Source organism: Bactrocera dorsalis, chromosome 2 (assembly GCF_023373825.1).
Source record: "Bactrocera dorsalis isolate Fly_Bdor chromosome 2, ASM2337382v1, whole genome shotgun sequence".
NCBI classification, from domain to species: Eukaryota; Metazoa; Arthropoda; class Insecta; order Diptera; family Tephritidae; genus Bactrocera; species Bactrocera dorsalis.
Window position 1 is genome coordinate 78,288,438 of NC_064304.1, and position 12,321 is coordinate 78,300,758.

Consider the following 12,321-nt stretch of genomic DNA (forward strand, 5'->3'; position numbering starts at 1 on the left):
CCTATTCAATGTGTATATGAAATTATCTTTCGATTATTCCCACAGATCTTGGATATTTTTTTTATTTATTTACAAAACTCGTTTGATATTTGTTCCCAAATGCCAATTGCACGAATGCCGTGTTCTTTCAACCACTCACTTCAAAACAAGTCGTGACGTAAGTATATTTGTATTATATTTGTCGCACGCTAATGTCAATAGGTAACACTAATAAATGCATAATAATGTAAAATTTTCTAAATAAAAGCGACTAAATACAAATTTAAGTGTTTTATAAGAAAATAATTATTAAATAATTATAATAATAAGTAAATAAATAGGCCTAATAGATTAATTTTACTTAAAATGGTCACTGAATATTCTTGTCGTAAAACAAGTTGGCATTCCCTGTGATTAATCATTTGTATTTGAAACTATCGCGATTATGAGGTAGAGAGTAAAATTAGTTAACCAAAAGCTTTGTGACTTGAGATTGTTTTGCAATTCTGTAAATCACAGTCACAAAAATCTATTACATTTCATTATTCAGAGATGTATTTAGACTTGAATGAAAATAAATATGTCGATAAAAAATATTAAATTTTCTATAACATAGTCAGAAAACATAATTACCAATAAAAATAAAAATATATGTTGACTTTGTTTCGTAATATTTACGAAATTTATGTAAAATTGATTTATTTTTAACTTTTTCGTGTTTGAGTTGCTTACAAAATATAAAAAAAAAACGAAAACCGATTAATATCTATCATGATCTCTATTCAGTATAATCAAAATGTCAAACAAGAGTTCTTTTTAGTTTTGTGACCTACTAACTATCAGAACAATATTTTGTGAGTAACGCTAGAGACTGTCTCAATATGAAACTTTAGTTCAAAATGTCTCAAATAGTGACTAGAGACTGTTTACAGAATTCAGCTATAAGGCTATTTATACAATTTACTACTGTATAATAATTGATATGAATCTACCGTTATGTTCAACCGATATGGAAATCATTTACCAATTTCAAAATTTTTTTTGATTATTTAGTTGTTGTGTATTATTAACATCAATGCATGCACATATGTAAGTATGTAAATTTGTAAAACTAGAAAATGAATGTTATAGACGCAAATACTTTCTGCAATGTTTGACTTCTATTATGTAGTTAATATATGTTTCTATTTTCGGAGTACATACATATATAAAAATGTGAATTTATGTAAGAAAAATTAAATGAGATGATTTTCAGAAAAAATGTCAATTTAATGTGATTTTAAATCTTCAGTCCTCCCAGTTACCCAGTTAAGTGATAACGGGGATATTGCCAAAAAATACATACATACATATATTTGCTCAGTGTAGTTTTCTTCACAATATTTATTTAAATCAGACCATGATTCAATTATCATAAAGTTGTGCTGATAGCGAAAAACAACAATTTGTCAAAAGTAATTGGATACACAATGTCAATCAGATATTTTCTTTTGTATTTTTTAAAATTTCAACCAATGAAAATGCGTTTTTTTTCAGGGATAACTGAATACAAATAGCTTGTAAATAACACAAAATTACCAAATGTAGACATGAATTTAATGAGAAAACCAAAAAACAAGTGATTTTGTCATTATGGATACAAAGACTTCTTTGGTAAGAGTAACAACATATTACGAGTATAATTGAATCATGAAATCATACACAGAGTCTTGTGAGAAAACACTGTACCCAAAATAAATTCAATTGAATTGCCTACAGTCATCTCTAACAAGTGTAAGAACTTGTAATTTACCTAGTGGTAATACATACATACATATGTATGTACAAGGTCTGTCGCAAAAGAAACAGGACTGTTAAAAAAACAACAAAAAATGAATATTTTTCGAAAGTTATATTTTTTTATTCAAAGTAGTTTCCTTGTGCTTCGATACAGCGTTTAGCCCGGTCAATTAGCATTTCAAATGAGTGTATAAGGCCATTTTTCAGAATGCTCTTGAGAATATCGGTCGTCGCCTTTTGGATAGCTGAAATGTCCTGAAACCAGTGTCCTTTCATGGGCAAATGAAGTTTTCCAAATAGGTAAAAATCACAAGGTGCCAGATCAGCTGAGTAGGGTGAGTGATTAATGGTTAATATGGAGTTTTTTGTCAAAAAACAGTGAAAAGTGTCAACCGATGACACGGCGCATTATCGTGCTACAAACGCTAGAACCCTGCCTCACGGTATTATGGTCGAGCACGACGAATTCGTGACAAAAGACGCTTCATAACACCAAGGTAAAACACAGCATTAATCGTTTGGCCAGTTGGGACGAACTCTCGGTGTACAATACTCTTGGAATCGTAAAAACAAATCAGCATGGTCTTTATTTTTGACTTCTGAAGACAACTTTTTTTCGGTGATAGCTCTCGTCCTCACGACCTTCTTGGAATCGCTTAAACCACTCATGCACATTACTACGGGATAGGCACTGATCACCATAAACTTTTTTCATCATTTGAAATGTTTCAGTAAACGTTTTCCCAAGTTTAAAACAAAATTTAATATTTCCTCTTTGTTCAAAATGCATTTTACGACCGATGACCAAAAGCTGCTGTCTCTTTTTGGTATTGGTAGTGGTAGTTATCCAACTGTCTTAAAATTTTTACGAAATGTCAACAAGAGATCAAACTTTTTATTTCATATACCCACCAATAGGTGACGCCACCAAAAACAGTTATATTTAAAAAGTTCTGTTTCTTTTGCGGCAGACCTTGTATATGCTTTGATATTCTTATTGCAGATGATTTCTAAAACCAGCATATACATCTATATTATATTAGTGACAAGATGCCTAATTTATGGATTCATTAAAGTTTCAAGTTCAGCATACCATATTATCCACAATGATCATCCAATTCAAGAAGTGTTTGGATTTCTTCGAGAAAACGCGCCACGCTATCAAAGTCCGCCTCCGCCACCAATACTTCTTTCAAATAGAATACAAGGGTATGTATGTATGTATAGTATAATTGTATATGCGTATGTGTAACATGTAATTTTCCATTGAAGGAGACAAAATAGAATCTTATACCATGTTCAGACCGACAATTAATCACACGTTTTCGGCTGTTGCGTGGTTTATCCTACTAATCCTATAAATTTATCAAAAAATACAAAAATGACAGTTCAAAATCACTTCATCGATACTGATCCACGCTAAATCTCTCGGTGCGACTCTGATTTTGCGCCATCCACTTGTCAGCATTGGAAATCTATTCTATTACAAAGAGAAAAAAATGTAAACAATCAAATTTTTTTAAAGCAATGAATCTAGTTTTACCTGAAAATCGACTTAACAAATAAAAAAATGCGTCCATTATTTCCATTATATGGAAAATATTTAAAATAAGACGGTTTTAGTTCAAAATACTATATGACAATGTTTTCTTTTGATAAATATTACGCGATGTGAATTCTTGAATGTGCAAAAACAGCTGACTTTTCATCTTTCCAACGCCAGTGAGAATGGGCTGATTAGTGAAGAGCTTAAATGTAATCTAATCCCTTCAAATTTTCGGCCTGAACATGGTATTAGCTAATAAGATATAAGCTTCGTATGAATTCAATAATTTCCAAGATTTTTAATGGAAATGGGTTAAATATTTGGAGAACGTATTCACAAAAAAAAAAAATTAATAATATTTCCTTTTAGCACAACGTCCTCTGCACCCACGAACCCATTTGCTCAGTTCAATCCCTCTTATGGCGCGCATTTTCCTACCGGTGGCGTAGCAATATGTGCTATGGCTCCTCCTACCTGCGAAAATTCGGTATATAGAACCATGGATGGATCCTGTAATCATCTGGATAACCCCGCATTGGGAGTTGCGAATTCAAGGTAGATAGCATTTTTGTTGAAATATTTCTAATTTATAGTATACCAGGCTATTTTTAAGCAACTGCATTAACTATCAAATCAAAATTTAAAATTTCGACACAGAAACTACATATTACTGGAAACAAAAAAATAACATCGTCATGCTCCGAAACTTGTTTTGTAACCAAATAATAAAGTGTATTTCAAGATGTTTTGGGTTTTTGTTTACAATTTGCGTACGAAATTGATAATTTTTTTGAGGTTGTCACACCTAATTCTGTATATAATGGCGACAAGGTAGGACACAATTTGGTCTCTATCATTCCTATATGATGCTGAAAATTAAGAATCAGTGTTGAATGATCAAAATGTGAGGTTCCGAGTATGAAACAAGTAGTTTTTCTTTGATATTGGGACAATTTTTACATTTCCTAATTGAAGCGATATGGACAATGATTTCTTTTTAAATCGCCATCCCTAGTTGATAACATATGTACATCTCAGTTTTACTGCTTCGTTAACTAAATGCATGAAACTTTTAACTACATACATACATACTTATGTATGTGTGTTATCATAAGATGCCTTTGTACCGCTTTTTTTCAATCGTGCTAAAAAACAAAATCTATGATTTATACAATTAAAAAAAGTCATCAAAATATGATATTTTGTGATTTTGAGGCATGGTTATTTTGCGAATTAACGAAAAAAAAATTAAAAATTTACAGGTTACTCACGGCACTCAAATTTGCCGAAAAGAAACCCAGATGAAAAGTCCATAGGAAATCCCATATAGTCTAATAGCATTGTTCAATTAATGATATGACGCTGAGTTTTAAAACTTAAGCGGGGAGGTCTGCTTAAGAAGCTTCAAAAATCGATTTTTTTGCTTAATCTCTTTAAAAATTATCTAAGAATATGTTCCCAAAGTTATAGATGGGAGTTCGAAATGTTGTCGAAGCTAGAGGGGAAATAGTGACCGAGCGTCTAGCAGGTATATTAGCGTATGGGCAGAAAACGAAAACTTTGACGTGCGATATCTCTGTTTTTCATTTTAACAATTTTTCTTAAGTGGCAGGCAGGACAGAAGAAAAACTAAACATCGTATGGAATTGGGACAAAGTTTATTATCTTTGGCATTAATTTATCTTTTATTTAAACTAAGAAAAGTCAAGTTTCAACATATTTTTAAACAACATAAAGTAATTTTTTTGGTCAAGAACTATTTTTTTCCAATTTTTAAAAAATTTGTAAAATTTTACACTTTATTTTGGAATGTTTACTTTAATTAGAAAATAAATTATAATATTAAAAAATATGAATCTCTTTTGCTTCCCAAAGCCCGAATATCAAAGATTTCGTATCCAAAAAATTTGTGAATGATGTTTAAATATATAATTATAAACCCTCGAAATTTCGCTTTAATCAATTATTTCTTTCCCTCCCATAAAAATCCTCAAAAAAAAAACGATTTTTTGAAGACTCTAAAGCAGGGTCCCCCCTAAATTCTCCACACGCAAAACAAAAACTGTCGAAGCCGTTACAACACTTTCGTGGTATAGTTGATGTAGGTTAGTCAATAAAATATACAGTCAGAAATTAATATTTAGTTATCACAAAAAAAAAACTGAAACAAAATTTTTATATATTGTTGTTACCCTCATTAACAATATATAAAAATTTTGTTTCAAAAATCATCGCAATGTTCGAGTGACAAAAGCAGTGTATTCGTTTTGTTTTTAAGAAATTCAATGAAAATTGTTTCAGAAATAAACATATTTCATTATTTAATATTTTGTGAAAACATTACTGAAACGATATTCAATGTTCGATATAATTTTCGAAGTGTAATCACTGCCAATTTTGCTCCATCCTTAATGTAAACGTTATTTTTGAGCGGTGAGAGATAAAGCAGGGTTTTGACGCACACGGCGGCCGAATTACCTCATACAGTTTCGCTCCTATGAAATTGAAGTAATTGAAAAGCAACCGTACAACGTGTAAATCCAGTAAATTTAAACCATGACAGTAAGTTCGAACACTTCAAAGTTAATCTGCTCTATGAAAGAATCCATCGTAGCAAAGAACGACCATAATTTGCTTTCACTAAATCCATGTGAGCTTTTGTTACCAGACTTAATTTTGACATTTCGAAATAAACTGGGTAGAAGAAAAAATTTAAATTTTGATAGATAAAACTGAAACCGTTTGTATTCAAATTGAATTTACAAGCAAAATATGGATCCGTTAACTGCCAAGAATATACGCTATCATTCATAATCTTCAACATAATGCTCAGCTGTGCCATTGATAAAATAAATGATGCAAAAAGAGCTGGACATAATAAACAGAAGTATGCAAATATTCCATGGTTTCTAGAGAGTTATGTAAATTAAAAAATAGAAAATCTCATGCTTTAAAAAAAACAGCTTAGTTGTTGTTGTAATACCATTTCCGAAGCAGATGTCTTACATCATTCAAATATGTTAGAACAATTATTTAATTATTACCCAGATATGGTTTCTTCATTCTTTCTTAAAAAATGTGCCAAATACATATACCAACCCCTAACAAAACTATTTAAGGGGTTAGGGGTAGTCAGAGGCACGAAAGTGAGAATTTTCAGTATTTTTTTTTTTTTGCTATTAAATAGTGTTATTTTAAAAAAGTAGTAATATTGGATTATTATAGAATGTGTTGACTTGAAGTCACGAAAATTAAAAAAAAAATAATAATTTCCAAAGTTATAGGTGTTGACCCAGTTCCAAAAAAAGGTACTTGCGGTGACAACCATAAGTCCTTGGAGATTCATTTAAAATCAATCGGACAAAAAAAATTACTTTTATAAATAGATAAACTCGGGGGCTGATCGAAGGATTTTTATGTTTTCAAAAATTAACAAAATGGCGGCCTCAGGAATTTTTTTCTAAATTTTTGGGAAAAATCAACAGTTAATTGGTCTTAAAAAATCGAAATTTTCGAATGACAATAAATCCTTCGATCAGGCCCGAGTTTCCTATGTATTCTAAAAGCTGTATAAATTTCATTAAAATCTACTAAGCGGTTTTCGAGTTACAGTTCTCACCAGTTCAAAAAACATAGTTTTGAGAAAAACGCGTTTAAAGTTTCACACTAGCGATTTGAAGTGCCCGAGCTCTCTTTTGTTATTTGTCGAATAACTCAAAAACTAATTATCGGATCAACGTGAAATTTTCAGAAAATATTTTTAAGATATTACACTTAACGAAAATGCAAAAAACAATTATTATTTGAAAATTCTGACTACCCCTAACCCCTTAATGCACCTCTTAAGCAAGCATCTACATATATGGAACAAGTCATATATAATTCCTTTGCATAAGAGTGGATTTAGATCATCCATTGAAAACTATAGGAGAATAGCAAAGTTGTCAGCAATATCTAAACTTGTTGAGCCAATTATAACAGACGACATATTTCTCTACCCTTCTGGATTTCTCTACCAATTTCTTGTTGTCAGCACGGTTTTCGTAAAGGGAAATCTACAATAACTAATTTGCTAGAATTTGTATCACATGTACGAGTATCAAGGGAGCATAAGCTTACTGATGTTATATACACAGATTTTAGTAAAGCTAAATAAAATAAATCATTCAATTCTTTTGAATAAACTTGATCTTCTTGGTTTTCAGCCGATATTTTTAAAGTGGGTTGCTTCTTATCTAGTAATTAATAGAATTCAACAAGTCATATTTATAGCGAGATTCTGTAACCAGTCTCTAGTCTCTATTTGAGACATTTTGAGGTAAAATCTCAATTTGAGACTAGTTACTATTCACTAAACAGTCTCTAGCGTTAGTCTCAAAGTATTGAGACCTGGTAGTTAGCAGGTCACAAAACTAAAAAGAGCTCTTGTCTGCCCTTTTGAATATATTGAATAGAGATCATCATAGATATTAATCGATTGCCGTTTCTTTATATCTTTTAAGCAACTAAAACACGAATAGACGAAAAATAAATCAATTTTACAAAAATTTCGTAAATATTCTGAAACAAAGTCAACATATATTTTAATTTTTATTGGTAATTGTGCTTTTTGAGTGTGATATAGAAAATTTAATATTTGTTATCGACATATTTATTTTCATTAAGTGTAAAAAACATCTCTGAATGATGAAATGTAATAGATTTTGTGACAGTCACTTACAGAATAGCAATATCGTCTCAAGTCTCAAAAATTGTCTCTAACTCAAAATCTCAAATTTAGAGACTTGAGACTGTCTAACGTTACAGAATCGCACGGTTAACGATACTTTTTCTGATATAATCAATGTTTCCTCAGGCGTTCCTCTTGGTCCAATTCTGTTCTTGTTTTTTATTAATGACTTATGATCTGTTGTAAGTATTCAAGTGTTTTATTATATACTGACGATGTGAAACTTTTGAAATCATATGCTTTAAATAGTGAAAGATGTCAGTTGCAAACAGACTTAAGCAACCTAGTTTCTTGGTGTGTTAGAAATGATATGCCACTGAACCTTAAAAAATTTAAAACGATGTGCTTTTCACGTAGATCTATAGGCCCTACTTCATACGTATGTAATACAAAACTTTGAGTTGGAGCAAGTATTCAGTTTTGTTATGGGAGTAACTATGGATCCCCAACTCAATTTTAATCTTCATGCATCTGTGGTTTGGAACCCTAGTTATTAAGTCCATTCGGAGAAGTTAGGGTCCATTCAAAAACAATTTTTACTTTTTGTCTTAAATCATTTACATTGGCATTCCAGTTTAAATCTTCCCCCTTACACTAACCGTTTAAAACTTATAAATCTCCCGACACTCGCTAGTCGTAGGGAGATGCTTGGTATAATATTTCTTGTAAAACTCATGAATGGGTCAGTCTGTAGCTCATCTCTCTTATCTGATATTAATTTTAACGTTCCCGTTCGCTCTACCAGGCAGTTTAGACCTTTACTTCTAAAATTTTCTGGAACAAATTTAGAGTTAAACGAACCATCCCGCCGTATATGTCACGATTTCAATTCTCATTCCAGCACATTTGATCTAACAAACTCACTCTTTACCACTAAAAATATATTTTATCTACTCTTAACAAGTAGCATTTAAAAATAATTAACTTAGTGTAATCTAATTTTTAATTTTGGTGGCAACACTTAAAACTTGCCTTTTATGACTCGGCTAATTCCGCTCGTTTGCGGATCGCGTCCCTCGCGTCGGTTTGGTGGGAGGAGGGTAATCGTTGGGTATTATTATATTATATATCCTAAACTTTCGCTGATACTGAGGCCACACCTGGCAAAATTGGTTTCAAAGTAAACAAAGTTGAAACTAAATATATGATGATGACAAAAAAAGAAAAAAAAAAACAAACCAGTATCTATAGTTAAAACTGTTAAAGCCTTTACTTACTTGGGCCTTGAACTCAGTAGCGATAACTCAAAAGCCATTTACAAATAATATTTTAAGTATTGAATATTATATTATAATAGTATGTAATGTATACCATAACAAGAGCGCGAGACTCGATTCTTGTTTTTCTTTATTGGCGCAAATACCGCATTGCGGTTACAGCCGAGTTTATAACAACGCGCCTATCGTTCTTCCTTTTCATTGTTTCTCGTCAATTGGAAATTCCTCCTCATCCTTCATCTTCTTCATTTCATCGTTCCATCGAATGCCATATTCCCCGTAGCAAATGCCCAAAGGACCATAAATCTTCCGCAGAACCTTTCTCTCGAAAAGTCGTAACTTCGATTCATCAGATGATGCCATCCTCCATACCTCTGCACTGTACAGCAATAATGAGTGACTTATAGGGTTTGGTCTTTGTTCGTCGCGAGAGGACTTTACTTCTCAATTCCCAATTCAGTCCGAAGGAGCATCTGTTGGCAAGAGTCATTCTGCTTTGGATTTCGAGGTTGACATTGTTGTTGGTATTAATACTGGTTCCAAGATAGACGAAATTATCTACGACTTTGAAGTTATGACTGTCAATAGTGACGTGGGAGCCAAGGCACGTGTGCGACGACTGTTTGTTTGAGGCCAATGATATTAATATCATTGGTGTACGCCAGCGGCTTTACACTCGATTAAGCTCTGCAGCTTATATTATTTTCTCCACCAGTAAATTGAAGAAGTCGCATGATAGCCTTGTCTGAAACCTCCTTTGGCATCGAACGGCTCGGAGAGGTCCTTCACGATTCTGACGGAGTTTTTGGTATTATTCAACGTCAGTTTACACAGCCAAATTAATTTTGCGGGGATACCAAGTTCAGACATAGAGGCAGTTCCTCTTCGTGCTGTCGAAGGCGGCTTTAAAATCGGCGAAGAAGTGGTGTGTGTCGATCTTCCTTTCATGAGTCTTTTCCAGTATTTGGCCCATGATGAAAATCTGGTTGATACCAGATTTCCCAAGTCTAAAGCCGCACTGATAAGATCGAATCACTTTGTTGACGTTGAGCTTTCACTTTTCACACAGTACGCTCATTAGAACCTTATATGCGATGTTGAGAAGGCTTGTCCCACGGTTGTTGGCGCAAATTGTGGGGTATCCCACTTTGTGTACTGAGCAGGGCACACATAAATTCCAATCGTTGGACATGCTTTCGTCCAACCATATACTACAAACAAGCTGATGCATGCTCCTTATTAGTTATTCTTCGCCGTATTTGAATAGCTCGGCCGGCAATAGATCTCTCCCACCGCTTTGTTGTTCTTCAGGCGGTAATTGATATTCGAACTTTTTCATAGTCGGGCAATGGAATGTCTGATCCTTCGGTTCACCATCTCCAGGTGATATGCTTTCTCTGTCATTCAGCAGGCTGGTGAAGTATTCCCTCCATAATTATACTCTCGCAACAAAGTTGCTAAGGAGAGTATTATAGTTTTGTTCACATAACGGTTGTTTGTAAGTCCTAAAACTAAAAGAGTCAGATATAGGGTTATATATACCAAAGTGATCACGGTGACGAGTAGAGTTGAAATCCGGATGTCTGTCTGTCCGTCCGTCCGTGCAAGCTGTAACTTGAGTAAAAATTGAGATATCATGATGAAACTTGGTACACATATTTCTTAGCTCCATAAGAAGGTTAATTCGAAGATGGGCAAAATCGGCCCACTGCCACGCTCACAAAATGGCGAAAACCGAAAACCTATAAAGTATCATAACTAAGCCATAAATAAAGATATTAAAGTGAAATTGGGCACAAAGGATCGCATTAGGGAGGGCATACTTGGGCGTATATTTTTTGGAAAAGTGGGCGTGGCTCCGCCCCCTACTAAGTTTTTTGTACACATCTCGGAAAATAATATAGCTATGTTAACCAAACTCTACAGAGTCGTTTCCTTCAGGCATTTTCATATACAGTTCAAAAATGGAAGAAATCGGATAATAACCACGTCCACCTCCCATACAAAGGTTATGTTGAAAATCACTAAAAGTGCGGTAACCGACTAACAAAAAACGTCAGAAACACTAAATTTTACGGAGGAAATGGCAGAAAGAAGCTGCATCCAGGCTTTTTTTAAAAATTGAAAATGGGCGTGGCGTCGCCCACTTATGGACCAAAAACCATATCTCAGGAACTGCTCTACCGATTTCAATGAAATTCGGTATATAATATTTTCTTAACACCCTGATGACATGTACAAAATATGGGTGAAATCGGTTCACAATCACGCCTTCTTCCAATATAACTTCTCTGCAGGGGGTTCTGCAAGAGTATGCTCCGGTTTTGAAACTTTCCGTTAGTCGCCGCATATTTTGTAGAATTTTATGGCATAATCCATTTCGGCCAGCTTGTCAAGCTATTTGTACTCACAGATTTCGGGTTGTGGCCGATTGTAACGTTGTGAGGTAGGCAGTCTGCTTGTTCTCCGCTGCGACACGGTACTCTTCATCGTACCAGCTGTTCTTTTGCCTTTTCCGAAAACCAATTCGTTTCCAGCTGTACGTAGGGGGCTTGAAATGCCATCCCACAGTTTCCTTATACCGAGTTGCTGATGAGTGCTCTCAGAGATCAGGAGTGCAAGTCGAGTAGAAAATCGTTCCCCTGTCTGTTGTGAGTGCAGATTCTTGGCATCGGACCTTCCTTGTGTTTGTTAACGTGGGTTTTTTGCTGAACAGAGGCGGGTGCGTATCTTGGTTGCAGCAAGGGAGTGGTCCAAGGCGATGTCAGGACCTCACAGCGTACGCACATCTAAAACTGTGGGGACGTGTCTTTTGTTTATCACAACATGATCGATCTGATTCATGGCTTTTTCATACTGAGACAGCCAGGTAGCTTGATGAATTTTCTTGTGGTGGAATCTAGTACTACAGATAACAATATTTCGCGCCCGGCGAAGTCGATCAGCCTCAACCCATTTGGGGATGTTTCTTTGTGGAGGCTGAATTTACCGTATTGCCAAAGATACCTGCCTTGCCCACCCTGGCGTTAAAGTCGCCAAGCACACATCAAGCGCTCATGAAATATATCTTA

General features: G+C 34.1%; 1 protein-coding gene across 5 annotated transcripts in view; it reads left to right on the forward strand.

Moving 5' to 3' along the window:
* The window catches only part of LOC105228205 (peroxidase), a 105,282-nt gene that overhangs the window by 84,753 nt on the left and 8,208 nt on the right, over nucleotides 1-12,321 (forward strand). For 4 of the 5 annotated variants that reach the window (XM_049449993.1, XM_049449995.1, XM_049449996.1 and 1 more), the window contains 2 exons: nucleotides 2,762-2,967; nucleotides 3,674-3,859. In XM_049449993.1, coding sequence (XP_049305950.1) covers nucleotides 2,762-2,967; nucleotides 3,674-3,859 — 392 coding nt within the window. Of the gene's footprint in view, nucleotides 1-1,596; nucleotides 1,633-2,761; nucleotides 2,968-3,673; nucleotides 3,860-12,321 lie in introns of those variants that run through there. The other variant, XM_049449992.1, reaches the window with a different exon arrangement.